The sequence below is a fragment of the Brassica oleracea genome, chromosome C4 (assembly GCF_000695525.1).
Source record: "Brassica oleracea var. oleracea cultivar TO1000 chromosome C4, BOL, whole genome shotgun sequence".
NCBI classification, from domain to species: Eukaryota; Viridiplantae; Streptophyta; class Magnoliopsida; order Brassicales; family Brassicaceae; genus Brassica; species Brassica oleracea.
In genome coordinates this window covers 49,566,629-49,584,939 of record NC_027751.1, presented here as the reverse complement: position 1 = coordinate 49,584,939, position 18,311 = coordinate 49,566,629, and the positions used below count along the sequence as shown (strand labels likewise).

The window sequence follows — 18,311 nt, the reverse complement described above, 5'->3', positions numbered from 1 at the left end:
AGTTTGTTCTCATAAGTTATACGTACATATCATATCCAGTATATAGAAGATTAAAAGTTATGCATACGCTCTAACGTTGCATTTTATCCACAACAATAATTAACAAATAAATATATCTAGGTGCCAGTGCTAATTTGATTAGAGACATGTCCTAATCTTAAATGCTTATGACTAAAACACAAGGTCAGGCTTCTAATCAGTAATCTCACATTCTTAGGTCTCAAAGTTTCTGGACGATCTCATTTTGCGTCATCTGAAAAGCTGATTCAGAAAAATCTTAAATCATTTTGCTTCTTTTAGAAGATTCTTGACAAAACAAACACCGCAACTAAATTACCACACGTTGATGTAAATTTATCCTGTCGAATGATTGAATTCATCTTCTTTATAAACTTCCTTAGGGTTTGATTGGTAATTGTAGAGTAAACTAGAGTAAATGAAAAAGATGAAAATGAATGGGAATAAATGGGTGGAAAACAAGAAAAATAAAAAGAGACACTTTTACTCTAACAAAATATGGAGTAAACATGGGTCTATGTTTTTCTCCACTTAAATAGTAAATAGAGTAAAAGTGAAAAAATGTATCCCACTTGATTGGTAAATTTTTAGTGGGATTGAGAGTAAAACTATTTTTAGAGTAAAAGTTTACGCTCAAAATACAATCCAATCACACTAGTAATATACATTTATTATTTATGTATAAATTTAATATGACCTAATTCGATTACGTGCATTGATTAGGTTTGTGTGTTTGATGTTGTGCGTCTGAGTTTGGACAGCAAGAGCAAAGGGTTTGGTAAACATGTAAAGTAGGACCCATTAGAGGGTTTGGTGAGACTAGTGGTCTACGATGGATCCTCGCTACTGTGGTTGTTGCCCCCTTTAATTTCTCCATTTCTCATTGTTTGTTTGGTGGCCTAATCTTATTAATCCCCTTTATATCATTTCTCAAGTTAAATGATGACACATCCATTACATCTAAAAGAAATCAGTAAAATAATATTATAACTCACCAAATAATTAGCTTAGCAACTTTTTAATTATATATATGGTTCACTAAAGATTTCGTTCCTCGATGATAATCTTTCAAATATTCTTTTTTTTTTTTGTTGTTTTCCATAGTTCCATCCTTAGATACCAATCAAACTTTCATTCGTTGAATGTTATAACATTCTTGTTAACAATGATAATAACCCGTTTTCATGGCAAAAACCATTAAAATAGCAATACCATTCGAAGGACAATCAAATAAATCAGGAATGAGATAAATAATTAGTGTAATGCACTGACTTTTACGTGGTTGGTTTCTCGATGAGATCCTTTCTGATTTGAGACTGCTTATAAACAGAAAAGTAGTATTTAATTATATAGGCCCGTCATGTTCTATAATAAATGCTTTTCTTATACACTTGCTACATTCTTAAATGTTTAAACGTTAGTACTATAATGAAACCTATATAGCAAGCAATCTGATCATTTAAAGACTCCAGCTTAATTCATTCAAGGTTTCAAACTTAGCATAAGATAAAAAAAACAAATCAATGTGAAAAGCCTATGATAAAAGAACTAACGATTGGATTTATGTATAGGTGGTGAAGATTGTAAGTTTGTGATATTTCAGTATTAGGTTAATTTAATTAGGATTTTTTTCTTTTAACTAACTCTCAAGAATATTGAAATAGTATGCGAGAGTTTTAGGAAGTGAGTCAGTGACTTAAGTTTGGGAATCAATGTTCAACAAACAAACAAAATGGTTTCGGAATTCAAATTAATCGAATGATATTGGAAATCGATCCAACGTCCATGTGAACAATCTCAGTAGGTAAGTCAAAGAGTACAAGCAGTCGATCATAAAGTAAATTGCCTTCCTGTGGAATTTTCTCAAAAATGTCTAAAAACACTAGGTGAGTTGTGATGGCAACAGCTCTCATCAAGTATTCAAGTGCATCCACGCTTTGTTATCCCTCCTACCCATCACTTTTGTTTTTACGCTGAAAGGACGAGAGAACAAATTAACATGACTTTCATGCATCGAATTGCAAAGCAAACAGTAGTAATTGGATTGTCTTGGGATCTCCATATTTAGCTAAAAAATGACACCCTGCTTTAGGAAGTGATTTTTGAACTATATATGAAACATTATAAATTAATAATGTTGGGACTACACCAAAACTATAAATTTTTTATTAATTTATAGAGATATTAATTTATCGATATACTAATTGAACTAAAAACTCAATTTGAGATTATAAAAATATATTATTTTATAGAGATTTTTAGTGTATATTAATTTATATTATTAATTTAAAGATGTTATATTGTATATGCTAGATTCTCCGATCAAATTTTGGCAATATGCGAGGAAATGCGTATATATCGAGAGTGGTAAAGCAACTACCAAAGGAAGAGATGTAACTCCTGTAATATGCATATTTTTGACGTAGTACTAGAAGTGAGGAAAAAAACAAACCAAATTAATTGTATGGTAGTATTTACACTATCCGTAGACATATTAATACACAACTATACCATTTTATCAATGTTAAAAAAACTACACGAAGCGCTTGCTATCAGAAAATCCCTCCGAGCCGCGAAGGAGGCTCTTCTTCCCAAAGTCTGGATGCGATCCGACTCTCAAATGTTCATTAAAGCAATCAACTGATCGAAAATCTATTCAATGGAGCTCTTTGGGGTTCTAATGGATGCCGAGTTCCTATCTTCTAGCTTCGATTTTATCTTGTTTTCTTTTGTACCAAGAGCTCAAAACTCTACTGCTGATTCCCTTGCGAAATCGACCTTAGGTCATGGCTCCTTCTCTTCTCTCCTGTGCTGAACTTATTTCTATTAATGCAGTATGTTACTTGTTAAAAAAAAAACTACATTTTATCTAAGGCTTTTTGAAATAGCCTTTTTGTCATTATAACGTACGTCTTACGTGGCAAATAATATCTTATTTTACAAATCTGAACAGTGTTGACCAAACTAAACGTATCGACCTAAACAAGATGCAATGCAGCTAAATCTTTGAAACGGTAGTACTTTTACAATGTATGTTTATTTAACAATAAAATAAAGTGTTTTTTGGTCTCATTTGAATATTCGGAATGAAAATTCATTTTTGGACCACACAATTCTTTTATGGATAGTTTGGATTTTTTCATGGGCTTAAGATCTGAATTTCGAGATTATGGAAATAATAAAGAGTAAAAACGATAAATTGACTAAACCAAAATCGGATATTGACCTAAGTTTGCTTTCACATTGACCGAAATCCACCTGAATTTCTCATGCTTAAATTTACATAATACAATTTTTTTTGTCAGCATAATACAATAATTTATTCTGTTTATTTTCCCTGTCATCGTTTGGGCCTTATCCTAATAAGTCAAAGGTGAGAAAAATATATACTACCAACATAATTAGTTTTTTCTTGAAAAATAAAAGATAAATATTCAAATTGTCGCAGAAACCTATATTTTAAACAATGTCAATTTCAAATTGCACTCCCCAGTTATTTCTGGATGGTGAAACTAACAAAGTAAAATATATAAAGAAAACTAATCGTTGACAAAAAAATAAGAAACTTAGTCAATTAATTTTGTAAGAAAAACCAAGTCAATTAACCGAAAAAGTAAAGATAACTGAGGATTAATTAAATGAAGACTTTCGCATGCCACGCTCGAAGCAAAAATGCATGCACATGCATATGTTCCAATGAAGGCGCCTTGCCTGCCTTACCAATCCATTCTTCTCCCACGGTTTACCATTGGTATATACGTCTGCATGTACCATTTATTTAATTTGATTTATCGTTTTTAATTTGTTTTCTGTCTTCTATATACAATGTTCATTACTATTGCATTTTTAGCTTTTTAATAGCGCGTAATTCAGATACAAATAAAAATGAGCTAGATGATGAATTTATATTTTACTAGCAAATGGCAGTATTCAAGATGAGCTCTATCGACAGGTATTATTTACTCACAATGTATTTTTTGATTTGGCGAAAGTACAATATAACCACGTGTATTAACGTGGATTGATAAGGTCATAAATATAATAATGATATTTAAAATTATGATCATCAGAAAAATTATCGTGATGATGTTACTACAAATTTTAATCGTTTCTAAACTAACATTTTTTATGTTTTTGTAAGGATATACAGTAAGTGAGGTTGTATTTACATAATGCCATTGCCTTTGTCATGCAAACGACGTGTTGCGGTGTCCCTCAGCTCCTAAAGGAAATCTTATTCTCGCGTGAAGATTGTAGTTTGCAATATGTCCACATATGAATTATCTTCTACACAAATTTAATACCTAATTGTAAAAGCAATGAAATGTGTACATTTGTATCTCTTATTATTTGTGATTTTCATCTGTCAAATATTAATGCATATATTTTATGTACAAAATAGTTTTTTTTTACTTTTTATATTTCAGTTTTTACCTAATGTTTGGTGTTGTCTATGCATTTTAAACAAATATTTGTAAGTTTCATTTTTTGGTATGGAAAAATTAAAGTTGCAAGTTTCATTCTCTCGATTTTTCTCGTTATTTTATTTTAAGTGCCTATGAACTGTTACTCAAAATAAACTAAACTAGGTTGAAAAGTCGCAGAACATTTTGGTGATTTTGGTTTGTTGAAGTTTTAGTTATGATCGATGAAACAAAATACACATCTTTATAGTGAAACAAAACATTAAAAAACCCATAAAAAGACAACTGGATAACTGAAATGAAAAAAAAAAAAACCCTTTGAAATGTCAGAGAAAACTGAATTGATATCCAAAATGACAAAATATATGAGAAAATACAAAATGAAATGAAAGAGTGTTGTGGTGGGGACGTAAATTGACTCAATTACGTTCATACATTACACACCTACTCCCATCACAATGAAACGCTTTACTCCAAAAACAAAAACAAAAACCACTCTTCAAACCAAAAATCTCAAAGTCTCACCAACCGCGAAATGCCAACTATCGTCAGCCACCAGCCACGACCACTTTTACCACTGTGATGCTGACGAGAACATAGATAAAAAATCACCAACGCGTTTAAAAACAACTCCTTTTGCGACTAAAACCAATCCACGAATTATAATCTCCACCACTAGAATCCCTCACACTCCATCCAACGGTCATAATTAATTCTCAACCAACTCCTTCTTTCTCACTAAATGTCAATTTTGTCTTTTAAAATTATATCATTATAGAAAATGGAAAAAATAAAAATAAAATTAAAAACTAGCTCTCTTGTGCTTACCTACCATCAAACTCTACCACCTTATTTAAACCACTCTTCATTCATCTCTTCTCCCTCAGGAACAACTCAAATTCCTTAAAACAACAAAAATAATATAAAAGATCTCTCTAGCTATAATCTTCTCCTTTTAATTTTTAATTCATAATCCCGATATTGTAATGGAGGTTAACGGATTATCCCACGGAGGAGAAGTCGACGCTATGTTATGCGACGGAGAGATCAAGAAGAATGCCACGGTGGTTGGGGCTGATCCTCTCAACTGGGGAGCTGCAGCGGAGCAAATGAAAGGGAGCCATTTGGATGAAGTGAAGAGAATGGTGAAGGAGTTTAGGAGGCCAGTGGTGAATCTCGGAGGAGAGACTCTCACGATCGGACAAGTGGCAGCAATCTCGACCCTTGGAAACGGTGTGAAGGTGGAGTTGTCGGAGACGGCGAGAGCCGGTGTGAAAGCGAGTAGTGATTGGGTGATGGAGAGTATGGGCAAAGGCACCGATAGTTATGGTGTTACTACTGGTTTTGGTGCTACTTCTCACCGGAGAACCAAGAACGGTGTCGCTCTTCAGAAAGAGCTTATAAGGTAATTGTATCATATATATTTACTCATATTTCTAAAATTACAAAGATATTAATACGTGGCCGCTTATATTTGGGCGTCGTATTAAATCTATATTAAATATATGAAAATAACGGGTGACAATTTCTATAAAGTTTAAAAATGAATTTTAAAACAACGGGAGACAATTTCTATAAAGCCTTAAGGTTATGACATTGCATGGGAAATAAGCGGGTTGGGTTCTGTCTATATATGCATTTTATTTTCAATATTTAAATACATTGTTTGGGTAAATTTTTTTTTTTGAACTTTTGTTTCGGTAACTTTTTTATTAGAATTTTAAAGAACTTAATTAATAACTAACTAACAAACACAAAATTCGTTTGCAGATTTCTGAACGCCGGAATATTCGGCAGCACGAAGGAAACATCCCACACATTACCACACTCCGCCACAAGAGCCGCCATGCTCGTACGCATCAACACCCTCCTCCAAGGCTACTCCGGCATACGTTTCGAGATCCTCGAGGCCATAACAAGCTTCCTCAACAGCAACATCACTCCTTCTCTCCCTCTCCGCGGCACCATCACCGCCTCCGGAGACCTCGTCCCCCTCTCCTACATCGCCGGACTCTTAACCGGACGTCCCAACTCCAAAGCCACCGGTCCCAACGGCGAAGCCTTGAACGCAGAGGAAGCCTTCAAAATGGCAGGAGTCACCTCCGGCTTCTTCGATCTCCAGCCTAAGGAAGGCCTCGCCCTAGTCAACGGCACGGCCGTTGGCTCCGGCATGGCCTCGATGGTTCTCTTCGAAGCCAACGTCCTCTCGGTCCTGGCCGAGGTTTTATCAGCCGTCTTCGCCGAGGTGATGAGCGGGAAGCCGGAGTTCACCGATCATTTAACTCACCGGCTGAAGCACCACCCCGGCCAGATCGAAGCCGCGGCTATAATGGAACACATTCTCGACGGGAGCTCGTACATGAAGCTAGCTCAGAAGCTTCACGAGATGGATCCGTTACAAAAACCCAAACAAGACCGTTACGCGCTACGTACCTCTCCTCAATGGCTAGGCCCTCAGGTAGAAGTGATCCGTTACGCGACCAAGTCCATCGAACGTGAGATAAACTCCGTCAACGACAACCCGTTGATCGACGTTTCGAGAAACAAAGCCATTCACGGTGGTAACTTCCAGGGAACACCCATCGGTGTGTCGATGGACAACACACGTTTAGCTATAGCAGCGATAGGGAAGCTCATGTTCGCTCAGTTCTCCGAGCTGGTCAACGATTATTACAACAACGGTCTTCCTTCGAACCTAACTGCTTCGAGGAACCCTAGTTTGGACTACGGTTTCAAAGGAGCGGAGATCGCGATGGCTTCGTACTGTTCAGAGCTTCAGTACTTGGCCAACCCAGTGACTAGCCATGTTCAATCAGCAGAGCAACACAACCAAGACGTGAACTCTTTAGGACTAATCTCGTCTCGCAAGACGGCGGAAGCTGTCGACATACTCAAACTCATGTCGACAACATTCCTTGTCGGAATCTGCCAAGCCATCGATCTACGACACTTGGAGGAGAATCTAAAACAAACGGTCAAGAACACAGTCTCTCAAGTGGCCAAGAAAGTTCTCACCACTGGAGTCAACGGTGAGCTTCACCCATCACGCTTCTGCGAGAAAGACTTACTCAAAGTCGTCGACCGTGAGCAAGTCTACACGTACGCGGACGACCCATGCAGCGCCACGTACCCGCTGATTCAGAAGCTGAGGCAAGTCATCGTTGACCATGCCTTGGTCAACGGTGAGAGCGAGAAGAATGCGATGACTTCGATCTTCCATAAGATTGGGGCCTTCGAGGAGGAGCTCAAGGCGGTGCTACCTAAAGAAGTGGAGGCAGCTAGAGCGGCGTATGATAACGGAACAGCTGCGATACCGAACAGGATCAAGGAGTGTAGGTCGTATCCTTTGTATAGGTTTGTGAGGGAGGAGCTTGGAACAAAGCTTTTGACCGGAGAGAAAGCGACGTCGCCCGGAGAAGAGTTTGATAAGGTTTTCACGGCGATTTGTGAAGGGAAGATTATTGATCCGTTGATGGAGTGTCTCGATGAGTGGAACGGAGCTCCCATTCCTATATGTTAAGAGTGATTAAAGGTTCTCTGTTTTTTTTTTTTACTATAAAGTTTTTTTTTAAATGTCTGAATAATTTTACCAAATGATTGCCTGTGAAGTGGTTTCTGTCTTTGTCTAGTTTATAAATTGTCTGTAAAACTCATTGCAAGTTCTCAAAGGAACATTTTTTTTCTTGTGTGAAATGATACATTTTCTCAAATTTCGGTATAACCAGTCTCAATCTAATGGAATCATTTAAAAGATAATAAAAGTAGAGCTAATTTGCTGAATATACCAAAAAGGGTGAGATACCATAGAATAGGGGGAAAATAGTAATGATTGGGGGGAAAAAATTGGAGGGATATAGTGTATGGAGTGCAAATAGGGGATATTTGGTGTGTAGGAAGTACAAATTCTCATAAAAGTATTACTAAGTCACACATTCTATTGTTATGAAACTTTCCAGTGAAACATCGATGCTAGAACTATTTTTATGATTGAAAATAAATATCAACCGAAACTGTAAAACTTTAATTTGTTAAAGTGTAATGATCAATATGCCGTTTTAAAGGTTACACAAAGAACTTGCATTTCCTTTTTATAAGACTGGAAAATATTCCAGTAATAAGACTCTACTCTCAGAAGACTGGCTAACATGGAAGAATCAGTCCAGTAAGTGAGCTTATTCCATCTGACTACTACAAACTAACTGATACGAAACGGAAGCAAACTCAAAAATTAAAAGAAATCCATACCATATTAGGTCTGATCATTTGACATTGCATCAGAATAAGGTAAAACATAGCTGAAACTTTTTTGTTTGAATGTTAGGTCTAATGGTATAGCAGTCTATCGCAACTCTTTACAACCAAATTAAAGATGGTGCTGATCCATCAGAGTTGACTTTCTAGTAAGTTGAATAGAGCCTGTCTCCACTTCACTTTTAATTTCTGGTACAAGTTTATGTCTTGCTATCTGGAAGACAATCAATTAGGCCATGTACAATGGTTTCAACACCCTCTTCATTTTCAACATCCTTATTTTCCCTTTTTAACATTCCACATCATTTTCTCTTTCTTTCACCTCATTTATTCAACATCCACTTCGTTTTAAACATCTACAATGATTTGTTTTAAAATCATGAACACCCTACCCCACAACTTTTTATTCAGATTATTTTGTTTTTCTTACAATATAATAATTACATATTAATAATTAATTTAAAACTAAAATAACATAACCTTTAGTAATATTTATTTTAAATTATTATATTTAGCTGTCTTTTAAATTATACAAAATAAATGTTAATAAAATACTAAAATAGTTGATTATAATGAAAAATGATGTTTTTTTTCTATGTCAAAATGAGGTGAGGGTGGTCTCTATTTATAGAGGAAAAAAAATCTTGAATTTTGATATAATTTTTATTTTTTTCAAAAAAGTTTTATTATATAAAAATTGCGTTTGAATTATTGGGTGAGAAAAAAAAATCAAAAGTAATCTGCACAGCCAATCAGAAGACGGCATTTAAATCTTATCCAGATTTTAAAAACAAAAAAAAGGAAATCGTGATACTCCGTGCGCGTGCACACATGCTCTAAATGTTCTAGCCAACCATTTTTGTGACAAGTGGCAAAGCGAACCCTAATTTTATTTTTTTCAGCTGTTGAAACTTTACAACAGATGAGTATACCACGTAGATAACAACATTTCTTCAACATCCTCATTGCATCACTTTCAACAGTTGATAAAGTGTTTCAACACCCCCATTGTGGGTGGTCTTAGACCATCATTAACTCCAGTCTCTTAACTGGGGTTCTTTCCTTCGGCTAAGAGATGGTTCTTAGTTTTTCTTAGATTTTAACTAAGAAAAATTAAGAATCGTCTATTAAATAAGAAATATAAGAGTCGTCTCTTAGCTGAAAAGTGTAAAAAAAAACAAAAAATATCAAATCATAAGTTAAGAACCCAGCTAAGAGACCAGAATTAATCATGTCCTTAGAGCATGATTATCCGGGGTCATTAATGAGGTTCTTAGTGCGTGGGCCCCCAAAAAACCCTTAAGGATCGGTTACAAGAACTACTAATTAAGAATTTTAGTGAGTTTCTTACACTGTTCACGGGCCCCACTGACTCGTGGCGGTCCGCGATTGATTTACTTTTTACTTCTTTATTTTTAGAAAAAAAACCTAAGAAACCCAAATGGATTTCTTAGGAATAAACATGACCTTACATTTTGATGATTAGTCCTCCAAGCTTTTCCAACAAAAAAAGCATGGAGATGAATTATCCCCTATATATTAATAGACAAACATTAAAAAGTTATAACCTATAGTTTGTATTAATTAAAAAAGTGTCATGCTGAGTTGTCACGTAATTGGAATGCTAATTTTGCTTACGTGGTGGCTTGAGAATCAATTGAAAATTTTGTTAGTCCAAATTTAAATGCTAATGAATGGTATATTGTATAATATATATATCCATTATGAACTATTCAGTTATCAAACTGAAATTTTATATATTCTTTCTTTAGATAAAACGTACTAAATAACCTAACGTGATTAAGATATATATGACAATTAATAATTTTAAATAAGAAAGATTTGCTAACAATCTGTATACTTTCTATCATTTTTGTTTAGTTATTTATTATTAAAATAAATTACACAATTACATTAATCATATAATAAAAATTTAGATTTGTATAAATTACTAAAACTGTTAAAATCTCACATAAACTTTTGTGATCAAAATTTAATTTTTTTTTATAATAAGTTACAATGATTATAAAATCATATGAATTAATAATTTTATTTTAATAGGTGTTTATGTTAATATATATATATATATATCATATCATTTAAACTAAACTATACATCATATGAAAACACATACTTATATTTTAATATATGCGTTGAACATATATTGAAAAGTTAATATTTTAATTTTGAAATTTGCATTGTTTTTTTAAATGATTATAAATTATTGAAACTACTAAACATTCCACATTAAAAAAAAAATTGTTGCTGTAAACATTTGTTACACAAATATGCTAATAATCATAAAATCACATAAGTAGAAACCTCATTTAATAAATATCCATATTAAAAGTATACTATATATCTATGTTAATATCATTTAAATTTAATTATATATCATATAAGATAGATAAGATTGATTGTTTTAATTTATTTACCCTAAAATGATTACGAAAAAATAAGAGCGATCATTTGATTTATATGCATATGCCAATTTATTACATAATATTAACTAATTTATTAGTTATTAATATATAATTATTATTTTATTATTTTATAATATGAAGAAAAACGTAAAATAAATAATAAATATAAAATATTTATTCTGCACAAGACGCAAATCTTAGCCTAAGTATGCATTTCTTTAGTAATTATAAATCTTAAATATTTTCTAAATCTCAGGCCAAAACAAAATAACGAAACGAGAATAAACTCAAAAATCAATATTTATATCGAGTAATAACCAAAATGAAAAAAAAGACAAAAAAATGAGAGAAATATTGAAGATAGATATGATTGGCACGTGAACATAAACTTATCATAACCATAATTAACTTTTAAATTGCTAAATCATGATATAAAACCGAGTTGACATAGTTTCATTGTAATCAAATAGTATGTCTGAGACTTTTTAGCTTAAACATTAGGTTCTTATGCGATAAGTGATCTTTTGACTTAAGATATTTTTTTTTTAAAATGAAATTAGCTCATTAATAAACAATTATGTAATTAACAAAAAAAAAAAGTTTAAAAAAATTGTATAAGAGCCAGAAATATTAATTCGTTGCTGTGGGCCAATTAAAAGCCCATATGGCCCGTCAGAGTTTATTAAAAACATCAAGACATTTAGACAAACGTAGAATTAATGTGTCTGAACTCCGAAGCTCTCTTCTCTTTCTCTCGACATGTCCGATCACCACCACCGATAACGGACTTCTTCTCGTTCTTCAGATCATTCGTTCCGGCGTCGTTTTGCAGCAGCTGAAGGATCAAGATCGCGACTTTGATGAATCTGAAGCTGATGATGAGTATCGAGGGCAGAAGAAAGACAAGGACTTTGAGAGTTTCGTAGCGTTGCAGCTTGGTCGCGGTCGTGTTTGTCACCGTAACCAACGACTTTCTCGGTAAAGTTCCTTTCTTTCTCAGTGTTGTGTGGAAAGGTTCGAGATTAGGGTTTAAGAGAGTTACAGCTTCTGGGTTTTATGCTACTTCGTTGAGGTTGAAGCTGATGCCTTTTGTTGGAGTATTCGAGGGTTTGAGAAGGAGATATCTGTGTGCTTGGTGTTAGCTGTTAATGGTTTTTGTTGCTATTGTGGAACCGAGGAGGAGGGGAAGGGAGATTGTGAAGGAAGGTTTGTAATTTGGTGTCTCTTCTGATGCATCAGGGAGCTTAAGTGTTTAGAGGCGATTCTTTCTTCAGATGGGATGGGTTCTGATTCGAGTTGTGGGGCGAAGCTTTGCTTAGAATAAAACTTTGTTTAAAAAAAATTAAGGTAGAACAAACATTGAATAATAAAAATTATATATACATGAAAATCTTATATATGGAAGGATATGTATAGTTTCTAATAACAATCATAAACAATGAAAAAACATTATTTTGATATGAAAGTTAACATTATTTCCAATGAAAGTATTTAGTAAATTAAATACTTTCAAATGCTCATTAAACTTTAAGATGTTTTTAGTTACTCCTTATTTGCTCACCCTCCACAGTATCTAAATCTTTTACAATTATATATAGGAAAGAGATATGCAGTATAAAACCACATAAAAATCAAACAATAAGAGTGTAGATTAAATCAAATTATCCAAGAATGAGGATAAATAAGTGTTTCCATTAAACAAAAAACAATAACATGAATAGATGATAATATTGAAAATAGTACAATATCTCAAAACATGTTTGACAACAAATAAAAACTAAATTGTGTCAAAAATGTAGATAAATATCAAATTTTAAACAAAATAAATTTAATCTCCCCCTGCTAGGCGCATTCAAACCCCTAGTTCAATCCAAAAAAGTTTTACATTATTGGTGTACAGCTATAGCTTATTATTCAAACGTGGAATCGGATCAATCAATTAACGTCTTGAGTTCCCTGAAGAAACTTCCTAGATACACATGCAACTGTTCTGATACTGTGGAGAACCAGCACAACGGACAACATCGAGGAAGGTGCTCACATCGCATGGAATCCATAGTCTGGCGTCTGCACTGAAACCATAAGCATCCTGTGCTTGATCCAGCAGTGCCTTGAAGAGTGGGTGTGCAAGTAAGCTGATCTTAATCACAAACCTCACGGACTCCTCACCTACATAGACAACCAAGTGTCCCTTAGGGACATCTTTTGGTATCACCTCAGCTCCCCTCTTGAACGCCAAGCAAATTCTTTCGCAAAACTTACAAGGTGTTGTGACTGTCATCTTCTTTAGTTTCTTTTGGCAGGACTTGATGAACTTGGTCTTCATTTTAGTAGGAGGAGATGATTGATTAACAAGATATAGATTTGATGGATGTAATGTTTTGATGAGAAAATGTGTATTTGGATGAGAGTACAAGGTGGAGAACGGGTTTATATATACATATATACATGCCGAAGTAGAAGTATCAAAGCTCCTCATTAAATGTTTGAACATGACAGTCGACTTTTACATGGTACAGTACTTTATTCAATCATGCGGTTCTGTTATTTTTGGTCATAAATGGCGCTTCTTCAAATTTTATGAGTATTACAAATATGTACCACAAACTAGTTTTTTTGGTCGAATATAATTAAAAAAAAAAGAAACTGTACGAATACACACTATGGTTAGATTCAAAAATGGTGTCAGAGTTCTTGAAGTTCATGGGAGACCCCAAAAGACAATAAGAGCAGAGATAGAGAGAAGATATGAAGGACAGGGTTCAGGAATGGGTCTAAATCTTCTTGGAGAAAGGGTGATCCTGGTCAATGATTCATGCATTGGATATTCTATAATATAGTTTCAGTATGATGTGCAGAAATGCTTGTATCCAGAATCAGATCGCTTGACTTTTCCTAGAGCTGTGTTGGATCTAAGCAGCTCAAGGCTCTACTAGCTTAAGTGACTTCTTGACTTGTCAACACATGGACGGCTAATATAGAACCATGCAATGGTGCGGCATAATTCTGATAATACTTAGAGCATTTGCTGTACGTGGGACGTTTATGGTTCACAAGATAGAGAGTAGGGATGGTGAAAGGGTTATTGTCTCTTGAGAGGGTACATGGATGGAGAAATGTCAATGTTTGAGGGTCCATAATAAGAGAGAAATTGAGTAACGGTGATTAGAGTCCAACCCCCTAATAACTCACAAACATGTTTCCTTTCTATTGCGTAAGAGTTTCTAATTGTTACACTATTTCTCTTCCAAAACGTCTCTCTCGGATCTATCTATCTATGTGTAATGTTCGTGTTGTGTGCGTGTTTTGTGAAGTTAGTTTTGAGTCTGTCAAATTGAGTAACAATGACTGCGGAACGAAGCAGGATTCTTCTGCCTTTAATTTTTGCGAGCTTGTGCCGTACGAAACATATCTATCTGTAATGTATGTGTTGTGTGCGTGTTTAGAATTTAGATTTATAATTTTAGGAAAAGCATACCTATCTGTAATTTTATATCAACAAAACATATCCTTTTTCGACCAAAGAGAAGAAGAAAAAACATATCCTTTTAGAAACATTTAAGTTAAGACAATTTTCGTAATTCTCCCGTCATTTTATTAGAATGAGATTATATATAAAACATCATAAGAGATATATAATGTTAATCTTTAAATTTATTAGTTTATATTTACGGATAACAAATTTGATTAAATGATGGGTTAGTAATACTGAACTCAAAACCATGAAAGTGTCACGTGTAAGATACGTTAACTTTTTTTCTTTTCTAATTTTGAAGAAAAAATTATGTTTTTGTATTTATTTGAATGTCAGAAAATGTTGTTATTATTTATATTTCATTTTATAATTTTCTTACAATAGTTAAAATGTTGTGGTTTGCGAAAATTTGAAAATGACGAACACGAGAATGTAAATAAACATGTGATAATTTACATTTACTAGTTTTATTTTGGCCATTCAAATAAAAATGGACAAGAAGTTACATTCATATGAACTGGATGCATCAAGAAATTTTTTTTTTTTTTTGAATTATACAGGGGTATCCTGGTCCCATAAAAGTGGTACAGACTAATTACGCGTTGCCACGATGGTAGAAATGTTAATTCTCCACCGGACGGGATTCAAATCTTGATGGCTTCACCGTGTTGGGCTTTTGCCCTCAAGTTAACGACCATATTAACATTTTAACAACTATAATTCTTAAAAACACTATAAAACGAAACTCAGATAATAATAACATTACACTTTTTTTGAGAAATAATAACATTACACTTGTTACAATGTTTGAGGTTCTATTATAGCCGGATCACACGGAATGTAAATTATCATATTGAATGGCTACTCTGTAAATGTATCTACATGTTTATGGTTGAATCCGAAACTATTCTTTTATTGAAAATGATCACAAGTCTCAGAACTCTTCATGCATGGTAGTTTTGAGCACACGTGCAATGCCGGTGGTCTTTGGTTTGGACATGGAAACAGCAGACACTGTTATTGTATTCGATAGCGACTGGGCTTCACACAAATGGACCAGCATGCCCCATCGAATTGGGATGAACAAGGAAGTGAGAGTGTTTTAATATTATGACCAGTGTTAAAAGCGCGTTTGATTTGTGAATGGTATGTACATAGGTTCATGTAAAGCCGTGTTTACTAATTTAGTTTTATTTATCTACCATCTCCATCACCTAAGGTTGTGCTTTTGCGCTTTTCATCGTCAATTTAAGAACAATTAGTTAATAAAATTATTTAATTTGATAAAATTTAACTTTTCATTATGAAAGGGATCCTTCAAAATAAATTTCACTTAAATTTTTAAAAAGAGAATTCACTAGACATCTCCACTTTTTTTGGATAAAAAAAAAATAAAAGTAAAAGTTGAACATGAATTGAAGGTTCCAGTAGTTCACTACGTAAGATCATCATTATCCAGGGTTTCTTAAGGCGGAGTTCTTAGGAGAATATAAGAAATTGTTTTTTAATTTTCAACTAAAAAATCAAAAAAAATGTTTTGTATTTAGGTTTCTAAAAACTACTGTATATAAATAGTACTTTACGTTAAGGATGCTTATTCAATTAATGATGTACAGTATTCTTCTGCCAAATAATGAAATTCTTTTTGTAGCTTAACATTCTAGCTTAACATTTTACCAAAAAATAATGATAATTCTTTTTGTAGGGCGGGGACAACAAATACAAAAACACAAATAAAAATTCCAAACTAAATCGAACATAATTAAATTCTACCACATATCCAGATTTAAAATATAATTTTAAAATTGGAGCACAAATATTTTTCATTCTGGTGGGCCTATATTATACCCAATAAGAGGCCCAACATGATTTTGAGATAAGAAAAATCTGGCCTAGGTGGGTCTTGAACCACACTTCCATGGCAGCGCGAGAGCTGATTGCCTTATCTGCTCGTCATTGAGTAGCCTCATGTTATGATTAGTCGTTCCTTAGCTATTCACAAAAGCACAGGACCTTGTGATTTTCTTGAACTCATTAAGATTAAGAAATCACGTGACAAAACCATCTAGCGACTTTCAAGCCACGTAAGATCTCATTAATCTTGATACTTATTATGACCTGTCGTTGCTGGCTCAATAGTGTCATGGACCATGGGACAAAAAAAAAAAAATTTAATTTTCAAACTATATTTTTAGATATATATATTTTTTTTCAAAATACGAGAAGTATTTTTAAAAATAAATCTATGGAAATAAAAAAATATTTTTGTATAAAAAAAATTAGACCCTTTTTCTTATTTTTAATATAAAAATACGTGTATTTTTTTTTTTAAATCGGATCTTATCTATTAAGAAATAGGGAGACAACGGATTGGGTCCGAGGCGGTCGCATCGCTCCCCCTATCTAAGCCGGCCCCGAGAGGGTGAGAGAGGGAAGGTTCCATTGATCATGTGCGTCTTTGAACCCGGACCCTTCAAGTATATTTATATAAATGGGTAAAATTGATCAACTCCAATACATATATCGAAAACAAAAGATAATGGTGTCTACACTCTATAGTCTTTACTTTTCTTGCTCTTATTCTCATCCCTTGTCTCTTCAGTCTAGGCATTTAAGTGTTCCTCTTTCCATGAAAAGTCCAAGTGTTCCTCTTTACTTCAAAAATACCCACAGATTTATCAAAAGCGCAATATCTGATCAGTACCATGAAAAGATGAGAGGAACGAGTAGGTAGTGTGCTTCTCTGTTACTTATAGTTTTTACGTGAAACTTCTTAATCCTTTTGGTAAGTGAATTGTTTCTCTCAGGCAAACATCAATTAACTAATTTCAGAACCTACAAACTAACAGTAGCTTGATCTGTTCTTCGAAAAAAAATGTTGGGTCCCTCCTAGATGGAGAGAACCAAGTGGGCATGAGACATAATAATTCTCATGACCTTAAGTAATTAGTGACCTTAAGTAATTAGTGATGTTCCCCTTTGCACTGTAGACTCACAATAATAGAGTTTAGAGAGAGAGACAAAAGAGGGAAAGAAGAGAGGAGGAGAAAACTCGTCAGGCTATTTTAAGACTGGTTTTGGAGGATCAAACGGAACTTGATCGGGCTGATATTTTGTGGGAAGCTTCTTCAGTCAGTGGGTTAGAGGTTCACTGAGGCGATTTGGATTTCAACGGTTGGATTGTCTGTTGTCTGGGTTTTAGTGAAGCTGGTCGTCACAGTTCTTCAGCGGGACAGTCTTGGGTGTTTGGTAAATCCGACGGTGATATCTTCTCTTCTTGCGCTGAAATTTGGCGGAGGTATTGTTGACTTGTTTATATTGGATTTGTACGGTTGGATTAGTCACTGGAATCTGGTATCCTTTTGAGCTGAGGTCGTTGTGTTGCTGCCGGTTTTGAAGCTTTGTGTTGCTTTCTTGTTGTTGTTGTTTGTGTTGGAGATAGCTCTTTGAAGCTAGTGTGCCTGTTCTGTTCAGGCTATTGAACAGGGAGGACGTGGTTGTACTCACAAACATTTATATAGTGGATTGTTGAGTGGACTACGGCCCCGTGGTTTTTCCTTCTCACATCGAGGAGGTTTTCCACGTAAAAATTGTGTGTCTCATTTAGTTATCGCAACTTTGATATCTTGCCATCGTCGATTATTTTCTTCACAGGTTCACACAAGGTCAGGGGAACACGACCTTTAGTATTTCCGCTGCGCCGTGTGACTTTCCCCAACA

At 34.1% G+C, this 18,311-nt stretch overlaps 2 protein-coding genes across 2 annotated transcripts; one reads left to right on the top strand and one right to left on the bottom strand.

Moving 5' to 3' along the window:
* Nucleotides 1-5,315: 5,315 nt before the first annotated feature.
* Nucleotides 5,316-8,135, top strand: LOC106342153 (phenylalanine ammonia-lyase 1). Its single transcript, XM_013781008.1, has 2 exons — nucleotides 5,316-5,847; nucleotides 6,213-8,135. The coding sequence occupies exons 1-2, from the start codon at nucleotides 5,429-5,431 to the stop codon at nucleotides 7,960-7,962; spliced, it is 2,169 nt and encodes a 722-aa protein (XP_013636462.1). The 5' UTR covers nucleotides 5,316-5,428; the 3' UTR covers nucleotides 7,963-8,135.
* A 4,821-nt stretch (nucleotides 8,136-12,956) lies between these two features.
* Nucleotides 12,957-13,494, bottom strand: LOC106341423 (indole-3-acetic acid-induced protein ARG7-like). The gene has a single exon (XM_013780187.1). It carries the CDS (start codon nucleotides 13,440-13,442, stop codon nucleotides 13,086-13,088), a length of 357 nt encoding a protein of 118 aa, XP_013635641.1. The 5' UTR covers nucleotides 13,443-13,494; the 3' UTR covers nucleotides 12,957-13,085.
* Between the last annotated feature and the right edge of the window lie 4,817 nt (nucleotides 13,495-18,311).

Coding starts and splice junctions, on each gene's coding strand:
- LOC106342153 (XM_013781008.1), top strand. CDS start 5,429: ATGGAGGTTAACGGATTATCCCACGGAGGAGAAGTCGACGCTATGTTA. Junction 5,848..6,212: donor CTTCAGAAAGAGCTTATAAG/GTAATTGTATCA, acceptor ATTCGTTTGCAG/ATTTCTGAACGCCGGAATAT.
- LOC106341423 (XM_013780187.1), bottom strand. CDS start 13,442: ATGAAGACCAAGTTCATCAAGTCCTGCCAAAAGAAACTAAAGAAGATG.